This window comes from Hylaeus anthracinus, unplaced genomic scaffold (genome assembly GCF_026225885.1).
Source record: "Hylaeus anthracinus isolate JK02 unplaced genomic scaffold, UHH_iyHylAnth1.0_haploid 11997, whole genome shotgun sequence".
Classification (NCBI taxonomy): domain Eukaryota; kingdom Metazoa; phylum Arthropoda; class Insecta; order Hymenoptera; family Colletidae; genus Hylaeus; species Hylaeus anthracinus.
This window is the reverse complement of record NW_026534344.1, coordinates 5,867,701-5,882,667: the sequence shown is the minus strand read 5'-3', so window position 1 is coordinate 5,882,667 and position 14,967 is coordinate 5,867,701. Positions and strand designations below refer to the sequence as shown.

Below are 14,967 nucleotides of genomic sequence, written 5' to 3'. Positions count from 1 at the left end.
ATCTGTCAATATCTTAAATATGGACTGACAAAAATTAATACTTATATTATGGAAATGAATTGATTAATCTTTAATCGTTCATGGCGTGTCTCCGAGGTCACGATTACATGTTACGCTCTGAAAAGTCCAACAATTGCGTTTAATTGGTTGGAATATTACACGGTTGCCACTTATAATTTTTCCTTCGAATTCTTGTAATAGCGAACAGATCTCCTTATCTTGTTAAAAGTACGAGATTTAATCGAGTCTGCTTGGATACACAAAGACTGAAACAAGGATACCCTTATCTGCAACAAGGCAGAAAATATCCGAGGCGTGACGGTTCGTGTTTACAGTTATCAATCATAAAGAAAAATATCTCTTTGCCATGTACTTAGCTACACTCGGTCAAGAAAGTCCCCGTACGCATTATGCTTGCTGGTCTAACGGTTGTTATGTTTACGGCGTATGTAAATATGCAAAATTACGTTCAGTCTATCTGAAATGCATGCGTTCATGCAAAATTAAATGTTAATGTTACTTCATTGATTTATGAAATATAGGAGACCTTGTAAAAGAACCTTTGGAATTTCATTTGTTAGCGTAACATAAATGGTATGAAATATATCCAATTTTTTGATACGTTACCTATATTCATTCTATAATATATAGATATTAAAAAATAAAATTTTAAAGCTCTTTTTTGAAAACGCTTTACACGCATTTACACGCAAAATGAAATATTAATAAATTTATTAAATATACAGGGTGTCCCAAAAGTCGGGGAGGAGCCGGAAATGGGGGGTAGCTGAGACGATTCTGAACAACAATTTCCTTTGCAAAAATGTCGGATGGGGCTTCGTTAAGGAGATATTAAGAGAAAACCCCGACCAATCAGAGCGCGCGTAGACCGTTGGAGCGGCCGCGGTAGCGAAGGCTACGCGCTAGGCGGCCGCGCTTGTACGCGAACAAGTGACTCGACGTGCATCGAAGGACATTGCCGCTGCCGCCTAGCGCGTAGCCTTCGCTACCGCGGCCGCTCGAACGGTCTACGCGCGCTCTGATTGGTCGGGGTTTTCGCTTAATATCTCCTTAACGAAGCCCCATCCGACATTTTTGCAAAGGAAATTGTTGTTCAGAATCGTCTCAGCTACCCCCCATTTCCGGCTCCTCCCCGACTTTTGGGACACCCTGTATAATGCGTACAATTCATGTTTTTTTTTTATGCAGAAATATGCCATAAATGCAAGAAATCCAAGACCGTTGTTGTGTAATGCTTTCTCAATGATTTTTGTCCCAAATACAGAAGTTTGTTAGTTACTTCAATAAACAATCATTATAGTAATTTCCTCCTGGATCCGCTAAATAATAATTGCAAGATATTTATTTTAACAAAATAACAGAATCTTAAGCAAGTATACAAAGAATGAAATTGACTTACGAAGAACAGAATGAAAAGAACAACCGTTACAGTAGAGAGCACACAAGGTGCACGAAGAATTTTCTGATTCAGTGTATCTACGCAAACGAATAGCGCATAATTAGCTCGTAGATAACAACGGGCTCGGAAGGAACCAGTTATAATTTAATAACGGTCTCGCGCGAACGCGAATATGTAACAATCGCAAAAGTCGATAACACTGGCGCGTTACGACACGCGTTGTACGATCGATCATTTGCAGTAATTCATCTTGCTTATGTGGGATTTTACGACGTCCGTTGCACACGTAATATCGCGTGTGGATTGTATGTAACTTCAACTCAACTATCTTTTTTATTATTGCGAATCTCTATATATACAATTTACAATATGTTGCTTCGTGTATGTATAATCCTAAATATTTTTGTCACTGTTCCAGAAAATTTTTGTTCCATATGAAAATCCTTTTTGGATTACTATTTTCTATACTTGAATAATATTAAAAATTTTTTAAATGAGATTCTAGATGAATTTTTTGCATTTTTAATATAATATACGTTGAATATAGAGACATTGTCGTTGAATAATAAATTCATGTGAAAAATTGTAATAAATACACGTAGCCGCTAACTTTTACCAAATACAATGTAGTAATTCGTGACAGGTCGTTACGCTCGAGTTTAGATGAAAACACTTCGAAAACAGCGCGCAGGATCGTTTCGTGTAAGTCCAGTAGTTGCATCCTCGTGTGTTATAAATGAGTCATGCACTGGTAAGGTGCAATTACCGATCCAACGGTGGTTTCTGACGCACCGTACGAGTTATTTTTCTTCTCGTGCCCATATGCTTTCAACAGTTTATAAATTACTTTCTGTCATCACACTATTATTAGATAACGTTCGCTACGCATGTTCGAAAAGTTTACAAGTTAACGTGCAATTCTAGGAAGCAATTCAGAAAATTTATTCCAATCGTAACAAACAGCGAGGTTTGTACAAATACTTTATTTTAAAAGGAGGAATTCAAATAATCAACATGTATGTATTATGCAACTGGAATTAATAATAACTTTGATCTGATATAAACTATTACGTTTATTGTAAGATATTATTGTTAGAAATATCTATTCATTTTAACAAAGAACTTGAACCAGATTTCGCCATTTTTCTGTTCATTAATTTCGAGATGTTCTACTGGTTTATTATACAATTAAAGAAATCAAGGAAACAACAACAAGTAGTTACGTCAATGTCTGTTACATTAACACAGGTGTTCGGCTATTATTAATTCCAAATGATAAACTGTAAAATAGAAATGGTTGTCATGTGTGTTCTATTTTAAATAAAAATATAATTGTATTCATAAATGTTTCGTGTTGAACACATTCTTTTCTCGTAACATACTTTATACTTTTTTATATTAGTAGTTCGTGCGATCTATAATGATACGTCTTTCGTATTTTGGAATGTTAGGTATTAATGCCCAACAAAACTTCCTAAAAGATGCACTGAATATGCTCTGATGTAAGCACAATTTAATTAAGCGTTGTTCTTGCGAAGTTTTCTCTCTTACATCACAACATTACCTTCTTTGTTAATCAGGAAAGTAGCGGAAATTGTTTATCGAGTCATATCGTGTTGAACGTGAAATGTATTATAAAAAGTGGATTAAAATATTCATAAGAATATTCATAAAGTAATCATAATGAAATATTCACAAAATATTTATAAGATTTGATATAGAGGAATTTTGCTGTTGCTTAATGGAATTTCTGTTTTGCTTCCGTTGGTAACAGAATTATTTTGCTGGAAGCGTATAGTGCGTGTTCGAGCACTTCTCTCCCTTTAATTAATATCGATCAATATTAATTAGGACGCAGTTTCACGCAATGGACTCGAACGTACGATCCATACAAAGTTCATTAACTGACTAATCAGTAACTGTACAAGATTAATTAAACTTTAATACGTAAGTAATATGTTCACCTAATTTCTGATACAGAAGAAAGATCCTACCGTGCGAACGACGTTAACTTTTTTCTTCGATCCAAGATTAAGCCCGTGGAGTGAGCAACGAACACAATTCAGTTTCTAATTTACAGACTTAATTACACGACGTACTTTCTAATGAGCTTCTGTTCCATTTTCGCGAACGGAGCACAAAGTTCTCAGCGTTACTGTTTTTACTCCTAATACACGTACAACAGGATTTTGTACACCATTCGTTAATAAAAAGGAAGATATATTTTTCTGACAACCCTTTCTATTTTTTTTTTTTTTACACTTCATATTTCTAAAAATTGATAAAGTGTTTAACAGTAAAACTACAAATACATATAACCAAACTGCGGATCTCTATGCGAAATAAAATCTTTGCAAACGTACCTACAAAAATTGAACCTATAGAGGAATTTATTTTACTATGCAAATATTATAGTATAAACTTTACTTTCAATTTTTTTTTTTTTTAGATTATTGCATTCGCAAATCAACATATAACCATATCTTTGAATTTAGAAGGAGGAAGAAGAAACTAATTTATCGGTGAAATATATTCCCGGCTGTAATAATTGTGCCCCCAAAAATAGCGACAAAATCATTGTTAATAATTGAGCGACTTTAAGATGAAGTTTAAAGTATACATGGGGTCAAATCGATCAGTTTGGTCATTTCAGTGTTACAATAAATCTTGATGGTACGACACAAAAAAATCTACATAAAGGTCTCATTCGTCATGCATTATTATTGTCATAATTTTTCCCGTTTTCCAACCGTAACGTCGTCGTTTAACAGCCGTTGCACGGCATGGCATGGTCTTTGCATTGAAAACGTGCTCCTGGCCATGAATGAAGAAAATTATATTATTAAACTTAATTTCTTGGAGGAGGGAAAAAGAACTGTAACAGCCTGAGAAACAGTATCGTGCCCTTCCGTGTCTGAGGCAGCCTGGGAAAAGAATAATTAACTCTGGACGCAAACAGCCGGTCGTACTACGCGAATACACGGGATTGTTCTTGGTCGGTTCAATTCTGGAATTTCTTTTAGAATTTCACGGTTCACAACCGGCCTGTATAACCATCCACTTTGACGTGAGTTTGTTACATAATAAAACAAGAAGAAAAGATTTGTCAGATTTCCTACTCCTGGGGAAAATGATAATAAATAAAGACAATAATTATGAATACTTTAATGTACTTCAGTTATTTCCTAAACGCTAGAATTTCCTAAAACACCTAACGGTCGAAAGCAATTTCATCGCGCTTCGACTCCCCGCCTCTCTCGGACCTTGAACGCCAAGGAGCGGACTGTAAAACGCAATTGCATCTTTGTTATAGGCGAGGAAGTCGTAACAGTGCCTCCCACGAGCGGAGGTCAGGACGGCTGGAAGGTGCAGACACTTTCGTTAAGCACCGAATCGCCGAGCAATCGTCGTAAAGGCTGCCGTCCCCAGCAGCAACCTGGTAAACGTACAAGGCCAGCCCCGCCCCCGCCGCCGATATCGTGCAAGGTCAATGCCAAGGACATCAACAAGTACTTCGATTGGCCGAACAAGGAGAACACGCCCGGAAATGCCGTGAACGCCGTCGTGGGAACGAACGAGGCTCATCTCGAGAACGAACAGTCTACCATGGGCTCGAATTTGAGTCGGCACAACGGGAAGGGCCTCACTGGCCGCAGGACCCAATCCTCTGGGAACCTGTGCGATCCCAAGGGAAAACTGAACAGCATGGGCAAGATCCTGGTGCCGTGCTCCAGCGCCCAGAGGGAACGGTAAGATCGTACTATATCTAGTCTTTTGCAACAGCAATCTTTCGGTTTGAATTGCTCGAACTGTGGTTTCTTACGAATTTTTACGAGGGAAGAATGATGGATTGATCAAATGAAGGCTAATCCATTTCGTTGCATATTGCGTGTAATTAAATTACAGTTTGGACTCTTCCGATCTGACTTTAACTACTTTTCTGCAATCTTAAGTCTTTAATTCTTGTAGCTCGAATCGTGATTCAATATGAACTTCCACGAGGGAAGCCTGATAGTTTGATTAAATGAAGACTAATCTATTCCTTGCAGATTGCAAGCAATTAAACTCTTCTCGGACCTAACTCTAGATACTCGGTTGTCTTCCCAGTCTGATGGTTTTGCAACATTGTTGACCATCTGCGTTCGTCAAATACAACTTTGTTGTCTTCTTGGAGAATCTCAACGTTGCTATTGTTCTAGTCGCGGTTTGCAGCTTTGTTAATTTTCTTGTCTCTGGACATTCGCAACTTCGTTGTCTTTCAACAAAATTCCAACCTTGTAAATATTTTTCTAGTCGAGCTTTTCAGTACTGTTCCGACTCATTGATTTGCATCTTTGTGGATTTTTTTGATTTCAAAGGAAACGAGTATAAAATGAAGAAAACACGGATAAGCTAAAGCTGCACAGTGTTTATTTTTAATCTTATAGCGAGTTGATTAAAACAAGGCTGGTTTCAATCCGTGCTGTAGGGTCTAGATATAGGTGATTGAATATTCATAAGTAAATGTACCCCTGTACTGGAAGATTAAGTCTACTTAGACCTAACCCAAGAAGATCTTCTGGAGTCTCCTCCAATTCCCATAGCTTAAATTGTAGTCCAATATGAACTTCCACGAGGGAAGCTCGATAGTGTGAATAAGTGAAGACCAATCCATCTCCATCAGCTCTATCCAAAAATATCCTAAATACACTTTGTTTCTAAATCTCCAATTCCCACAGTTCAAATTTTGATCGAACATTAAATCTTATCACGAAAACATATTAATATATAACGATGAAAACCAAAGGAATACAGTGAGTATTTCTGTAGCACAAATTGTGATACAATACGGAATTGAACACGAGAAGTTTGCTAGAATAAATACCTAAATGAATCCTAAATCGATGGAGTTTATATTTTGATAGCAGTGTTACTGTTATTTTTCTTGGAACATAAAGTACATTTGGCGGATGTGCAAACTCAAACATTGTAGGAATATAGTGAATTATTGAACCGTAACAGTGATCTGGAAACGGATACTTTTCTATCCTGTTATAACAATCCAATCAACTGGTTTTTTATCTGTCTACTGGTATTTGCAAAAGGTTTCCATTTTCGATTCGCGCTGTTTTGAAAAAAAAAAACGTTGAGTTCGATTTGAATGAAATTCAATATCTTTTGTTTCGCGTATTGCAAATTCATAAAGTGCGTACAGTCGATCGGGCAAGTCTACATACAAACAGTTAGTTTGATAAAGAAACTACAATAAATAAAATTTCACCTTACGTCGTACAAATTCTTTTTTGATTCTTAAAATATTTTTATATGGAAAATTTATTTTAACTCGATATGATTTTTATTTAGAAAGGTATTTAACGTACTCTTGTACAGATTATTTGCGAAACATTTCCAACAATAATTGAAAAACAATTTAACCAATATGTTCTATAATATTAGGTTGTTAGAAATATGAAAATCAAATTTCTAAAATGTGAGTGGGCACATTCGCTCATCTTATACTTGTATACTATACTACACTAATTGTACTAATTATCTCATTAAGAACCAACCACTTCTAATTAAAACGACCTTAAGTCTGATACCTATTTCAGTTTTCTAAAAACCAAAGACATCAAGTGGCTGTCTGTTTTGAGTAGGCTGTGAACTACATACATTAGAGCTAAAACTCTAAACCGGAAGCGTGTTGTAATTAAACCCGGCAGGAAGATGAGACAGTGAAGATAGCCAAGCAAAGCGAGTGGCGCTGTACTTTCGCACAAATGAAATTCTCTTTTGTCCCGACTCTAAAATTCCTCTGCATAATCAAATCCGGCTGCATTATTGTAGCATATTTAATTCTGTAGAGCTGATAGGAGAATTTTGGAGTGTGCACTGTGTCATGTGGGTGCGAAGGAGTTCGCAACAAAAGTAGAATTAATTCATGTGCACCTCCTTTCAATGAGAGAAATGTGAAATTAAACTAGTAATTATTTATGACGAATATTGAACATGTTGACCGCTGTCGTTAAATTCAAAATTAATTCCAAAATTGAAGGAATTGATTTTTATATATTCAATGCAATCAGCAAAGTAAATTTAAGTTAAATAAGTAATTAAGTATTAAATACATTATAAAATAAATAATATTTCCTGCTATGTCATATAACAGTATTCTGCTCAGAGAATGAAATACACGTCAACATAAATATTCAAAGAGTTACATTTGCATTGACATTAAACAAAGAATTAGTTCATAAAATTGTCAACCTAAATGGTCATACTCGGATGTTGACGATGTAAAAAATGTATTTTATCATATACAAAAGAGAATCTATTTTTAATAATATATACACAAATAGCAGTAATTAATATGCCACTATTGATAAATAAACAATACCCAGCCTATGAAATCTATACAGTTTATCCATCCTTATTTTAAAATTCCAAAGCCCCTTTTCGGAAACCCTTTGCAACAAATAACAATTAACACTGTGATTCGTTGCTAGATCCTGCCAAACAAATAACAACACGATCTCCCTTTCGGTTGATTTCGTAGTCTATCCAAACGTTGAAATTGAATTGTACAAACAATAAATAATGGCATAGGGTGACACCGAATTAGAGCGGAAACTATTCACAAGCCGGAATTAAACGTGTTCGTTGAGAATTTCTCGTTACCAACCGGTGCTCGGTGTTGCTTAAACAACCAGCAACGACGTGGCATAGCCTGGCATAACAAGTTGGTCGTGAGATAATTTAGACTCCCTTTAAGGTCAGTCAGTCGCGGAACTGGGGCGGTTTCCATTAAATCCTCGTTTGCGCGAAAACGGATGCGAGCTGAGAGGTAACAGAGACCGAAGGGTGTGTAAAAAGGAGGAAAGAGGGGTGAAAAGATGCTCGCATCTTGATCTCGTTTGCGTAAGTGGCGTTGTTTACCTTATAAAGGCGGATCCACGCTATCCGACAAGTGATCGTCGACTGTATTAACATCCTTCGGTGGCTTTTGGAGATATTAACGACTGTTTGCCATTGTTGGGTGTACAAATACACTTGAACAATGTTTTTGCAAAGAGCTGCATGGAAATTAGTGCAACTCAGCCTTAAGGAAGCAACCTTCAGCCAAGAATTGTTGAAATTTTGTAATTTTTTTTTCCATAAGAAGGAATAGGGGCGAAATGGTAACGAAATGTAGCGTCTTTATATTATATTGATAATCTGTCACTTGATTAGATCTATACAAATTACCTATATACTTGTTTTAGTGTGGAATGTATGTAATCATCTAGGTTCTACAATAAACCGTATTAATCCAGCGCTCTTTGCCCATTAATGTTTAGCATAACAATTAGTTACACGTATTAATTCCGTTAATTAAATCGCAACGGGTAACACTGTCTGCTTTTTGAGTATAAACTCATTAACCTGAAAAATTAATGAAACAGATAAGGGTCGAAATTGCAGTCGGGAGATCGCTAATAGACGTCATGATACCAAAGAAAACTGTTACAGTTGAACGTAACACAAACGTGGGTCGCGTCTTATTAAATCGTCTCCCGTATAATTCGTTTCATTAAATTGTAACTGTTGGTTGTACGTGGATTTCTACATACAACGACAAACGTAATATTACTAATGGCTCCACGTGCGAACGAACGGTAATGATTTCGACGTATGTAATTAGTCGCAAACTGCGCGTCACGGTTGACTGCGTTAGATTCGAGCACGAGGTTACTACAAAATGAAGCAGGTATAGTGTTCGATAACGCAAATTCAAGGAAATTGCGAAAACAATGAATTGCGAATTCTCGACCTGCAAGAGGTGGTTGATTTTGTAAATATCATTTTCAATATCTTGAAGATAAATTTTTGTTCTATGCAATCCTAGAATGCGTTACATAGAAACCTTGAATTATTAAATAATTCAAGACCATAATAATTCTGACTTTAACGCTCGCGAAATGCATTTGAAAAGCGTGCCAAAGTTCATCGAAATTTTCCACTGAATATTCACGAAGAACATGACGCTCCGTTTACAGATATAAATTCTGTGGCTCGTTGCCCAATCATCTCGACGACAAGGACGTTCTAGACGACGACCAAAAGGAAAATAATAACATAATGACGGATACTATCACCGGGAATCTCGGTGGAACGTTGCCACATAAGAAACGATCGTTGGGTGTACACTTCTCTGACGGTGGACCAACTGGCGCTTTAGACCTCGTCAAGCATCGGTCGCAGGACTCTATAGATGAAAACGATCCTTGGAGGTATGTCACCGTTCACTTTTTTTTTATATATTTACATCTGCCTGTGTCGTTTCCCTTATATCGAAGCCGTGAGTATGGAAATTTTTACTTTACAAAATAATTTCAATCGGATCAATATTACATTCTCAACTAATATTTGAAACGTTCTGAAACAACATTCTGTACTTCGCTCGCAACATCAGCTATGTATCTCGACAAGGATCAACATCGGATCGTAACAATAAGTAAATCCATCGGTAACCCAAACACAATGGCGCACTTCGCATTTAGATATCGTGTATATTCCATCTCCGGCCGAAGTAAAATTATTCTCCCCACTCCGCTGCTCTTCTGTTTAGTGTTTCGTGCCACCATTCGCGAGTTAATTAAATCCGAATCGTTCTCACGCCCCGAGATTTCCATAATCCATAAATTGTTGCAGATACCAGCAGAGCGACCTTGATCTAGTTAGGTGCCGCTACGGGAATTTCGACTCCGTGAGCAGAAATCGTAGCGCCGACGCGGTATCTGGCGACTTAACAAGAAGGTGCTCACGCGGGTCGTCTCTGGAAGACAGGTGTCATCGAAATACGGATCTTGACCTGGTGGGCACGTTGCCTAAACGGAAACAGGACCCCCGAAGCAGCGGGAAGGGGTCGGAGACGAACACGTCGTCCTCGCAACCCTGCAACCCCGACCCAGCCGACAACGATTTGCTGATGCAGATCGTGCACAAACCAGACTGCGAACTAGTCAGGCATCGGCAGCAGCTCAGCAAGTGCATTGATCTTAAATTGAGCAAACTGGCCAGCGGGGAACCGCAGGATCAAGGTTACGCGTCCGAACGCTCGCCGGAAGACGAGCATCCACCTTCCTTGCCTGGCCAACCGTTCCCGAATATAACGCCTGGTGAGTGCATTTTCCACTTGCTTACGTAGTAATACACTTTCGTTATTTATCTACTTCTAACACGATTTTTGGTAACTTTCAAGTTGCCACCCATTCGACTACTAAGTAATTATTTCTTCAGAAATCGTCTTCATTTTATCTATATTAGATTCGAAAGTACTTCAGTGAAGAGGGAAAATACAATTTGACAATTTTAATATACTTCCATCATTTGCCATATTTTAATATATTTCTTTGTAACTTTCAAGTTGCTACCCTTAAGCCTCACAAATTACCTAACAATAATATCTGTGTCCACAAAGATATGTTGAGAAATATAGAATTTAAAATTTCCATTATTGGTTGCACGTCTGTTGACCGACTTTCGCTCGCTCAGCAATCAACCAAACGAGTTGAAAGCTGGATCATAATAAGCACAGATAAACAGTAATGGGAACGATACGTGTAATTATGTCGAGGGAGAAATCTGTTGTTACATCAAGGGCTTGTTCCATATAAATTCAGATATACTTATTTCAATTTTCGAATGATTGAAATTAAATGTACCGTTGGATGCAGACTACAATTCATATATTTCTTAAAAATATTAAATATTATTATCAAAAAATTTAGAATATTTCTATTAAATTTGACTTTTACGTTCTACCGTGAACACTGACTGTAATGCAAATACTGTATATCTCGTTTAATCCGAATAAACGTCCCATCTGGTGCTCGTGGCAACCATTTAGCAAGTAATTAAATACGTTGAGCTACGAATGAAAGAAGTAAACAGAATCCAACTGCGAAAGAGCTAGTGACGTAATGCATCCCCTGGCAATTTTTTCGTTTCCCCTCAAAGTTTCTTTCGGTGTAACATTTACCTCGTTCCATTTGGAATATCTTTCGGTCTGATCGCTTCAAAACTTCTCTTGTTACGTTCTGTTTTCTCTTTCTCTACTTTCATTTTCTTCGCTGGCCAACATAAAGCTGTCTCGGTGCTGCACTTCGTTCCGTTCTTTATTTTTCTTTCACTCGTACAGATCTACTTTAATATCATTCTGGTGGAGCGTATCCGCTTCTTAGTTACTTTTTATCGTCGTCGTTTTACCATTGTAAGGGAAAAGATAAATCGGGAATGGAAGTAGTCGGGGAACGTGCTGTGTCAGACGCTTTAGTCAGCCTTTGTAGATTCTTTAACACGTTGACTGCCAAAGTAACATTGATTTTCGATAAACAAATTTAGCAGTATTTATTTTTGCAATCTCTTTAAAACTTACCAGCTCTAGCCAGATTTTTTTTTGTTAACACTTCCTTGGTGGAAATTCTTATCACTCTTGGAACCATTATTAGCACCGATAAAAAAAAAACCAAATTCATCCATGTACCATATATCGTGTCACAGCCTGCCTGTCTCATACGTCCAGTGATGTCACGAATGTTTCCCGATCCTTTTTCCTTCGTTCCTCTGCCCACCGGGCACTTGCCGGTCCTTGGATCTATAATTTTCCAGCTCGCGGAGACTTTTTGCTGTCTAGCCGGCATCGCATCAAGTGGTATAGGGCAGAAACACAATGGCCGAGTAAGGACGAGGAACTCGAGCTTGACACACTTTTGTACGAGTGAATTTCGCGGATAAGACGCCCAGGTATCTTCTGGGAATCCTTTGTCGCTGATAGACGGCGAAGTGCGCGTCGAATTCAGGGCTCTTTGTCGCGGAAAGCAATGCGCCAGTTAAAATGAATGTGACGACGGTTCTATTCTTCTTTTCCTTTCAACGCCTCGACATCCTATCTATCTTCAATGGTTTTGCCGGTAATCTGTTTCCAATGGAAAGATACTTTATTGCTGAGAAATGTAATAACGTCTGGACGTCGCGTGACTTTATTTCCACGTTCCCTGCCTAGCTTTATCTCTCCGTGTTCATCGTTTTGTGGATACTCGAGTGGCGTTATTAACTCTTTGTACACGCGTACTTGGACATTTTCAGTAGCGTGCTCTCGCCACTGAGCGTGACTTGGTAATATACAAAGTATTTCTGCAAATGTGTATATTTAGAATACGAGAACGGCGAGAAAAGTTCGTTTAAATGAATGCCTGGAAGCTTGTTATTTTTAAAATTAGAAGGTCTCGTTAATTTTTTGAGTTAGCTGTGTGTAAGTTATTTGTCGTGGATAAATGCGAGTATATGGTAAAAACTTGAATTTTTGAAAACTTGAAGAGCTTGAATGAACTTGAATTTTTTTACTCTTGTATATCTTTCTTTAAATGCGCTTTAAAATTAAAGGGAAGTACTCGTTATTTATTAATTGTAAGTACTTGTTATTTATTCTTCTTTTTTGTCTGGCGTATCTTCCATGGGTTTCCTTTCTTTAGGCTAGTAAGTAGACGAATGCAAAGAATAGAGAACGATAACTCAAGTAGAATCAAGTGAAGTATAGCCAATTACGCCTAGACAGAGTCAAGTCAAGTGTAACCCAGATGATTCCGATCAAATTAAAACAAATCCACTCAAATAAACTTGTTTCCCATTGTACTTCCACGAGCCATTATTTCTGAATTATGGTTAAAATACCCGACCATTGGAACCACATTTTACGAAATGCTTTCGAATTACCGGGACCGTGCTGCATGCTAATTCAAAGACGATTTCCTCGTCTCGTATTTCATATCGAACGCTGTTCCAACGCGGCGCTATGTGCAGTTTCAAGTGTAGGAAGATAAGTGGGTGGCGGCGGTTGTGGCTTTGACACAACAGGATTGCGGGAAATATATCGGGGCCCAGATTATGCATACGCGAAAGTTCCCACGGGCTGATAAGAATCCGGAAATCGAACATTATGGAAACGGGGACGCCTGTATTCCCGTGTTTACAGTCACGGTCCCTCTTCTACAACGCCTGAACTTTCGGAAGTCCGTGAACTTTTATTCCCGTCCCGGTCGATCGCACCGACTTACCAGGAAATACAATTACGGTATTCGTGTCAAATAAACATATACTTCAAACTTTCCTCTGTTACGTTTAGCATGGACGACGTAGAACGACGAGAAGGAAATTGACATAAATCGTGGAATGCACCGGAGCACACAGCACTAAATAAGATTTCCGAAAGAATGAAACTTTCCAGTTTGCGCAGTATTTCGTTTATCTTAAACGATTTAATGGGCTCCAGTGCTTTTTATCGTAAGTTCGACAAAGAAATACAAGAAATTCTTTCGATCGGATTAACGCTCGCGATCGATAACCAAAAGGAAATAATTGTTTATTCCCGATATTTCTCAATTTTAATTACCTCGCTGCCTCCACGGTAACTCTGTAGTTAATTACACACACCGTTAGCTTCATTCAAGACGCGACTGCAATTTGTAGAAGATGAATCTCATTGAACCGTGGAACATTTTTTGTTCAGTAACAATGCACGATTGAACAAGAAACGAACAAAAGAGAAACTGAATTATAATGCAAACCTGCAGCTTTAACCTAACAAAGAGACCTTTCCGTCTGGCGGGGTTTACGTTCGCTGAAGCGACCATTAATCAACGGTGGCACGACTCTGTTATAAAGTTATAAATTATCGATGAAAATATATCAACGCGCTGGGACTGCGAATGTCCAGCTTCATTTCGTGACAGCTAATAATACACTGGAAAATATTCCGTAATTGAAAGCATGGCACTAACGCAGCGTTTCTCAAACTTTCACTTTCCCTTGGACAACCACGATGCAAGGCAACTTTTAAAAAACCTCCTTAAGTAGAATTGCATGATCTCAGAAATAATTTTAGAATATTTCTAAAGGTAATGTAAACAAAATATATTTATAATGTAATGTTAATTTCAATTACCATGTTCTGTGCATTGTTCACTATGGGAACTCAAGAAAATAAACCTGGTATTATTGAAATTCCTCCAGAAGATTATTTTACTTAGTAGTATTTTTTATTCAAGGGCCCCCAGGGGTCGAAGGACAGGGTCCCAGTTTGAGAAACACTGGTCCAACGAACGATGTTGCCATCGCGTCGATAACCGGGCGTATTATTGGTGTAATATTCAAGTAAATAAATCAGCGTGCCAATCATAAACTTCATCGTATCGCGCGGAATCTCGAGGAGCAATAATTCTACGCCGACGACGCTTATAACAGGGCACATTCGCTTGGCTGTAATCTGTCACAACCGCGTCAGCGAACGAAGACGGATCACAAAATTTTCAACGGACACCATGGTATCGCCCCGTGTCCGATGACCATAGTTTATAGGCGTTAAATCACTGCAATTGTCCGCGAGAAAATATACGGTGACTTAAAGAAGAAGTCGAAGAACATTGAGGAAGGATTTTGATTTATCGAGACGATAAAATGAGTCATTTTCCGAAACGTGTGCTTTGGAAATGTATTATTATGCAAAATTCGAACTTTACATCGTGATTTAT

General features: G+C 37.9%; 1 protein-coding gene across 2 annotated transcripts in view; it reads left to right on the top strand.

Annotated features, from left to right (window-relative positions):
• Nucleotides 1–14,967, top strand: part of LOC128889644 (uncharacterized) — a 142,923-nt gene that overhangs the window by 97,715 nt on the left and 30,241 nt on the right. For both annotated transcript variants that reach the window (XM_054147410.1, XM_054147409.1), the window contains exons 2-4: nucleotides 4,734–5,169; nucleotides 9,436–9,669; nucleotides 10,091–10,557. In XM_054147410.1, coding sequence (XP_054003385.1) covers nucleotides 4,734–5,169; nucleotides 9,436–9,669; nucleotides 10,091–10,557 — 1,137 coding nt within the window. The remainder of the gene's footprint in view (nucleotides 1–4,733; nucleotides 5,170–9,435; nucleotides 9,670–10,090; nucleotides 10,558–14,967) is intronic.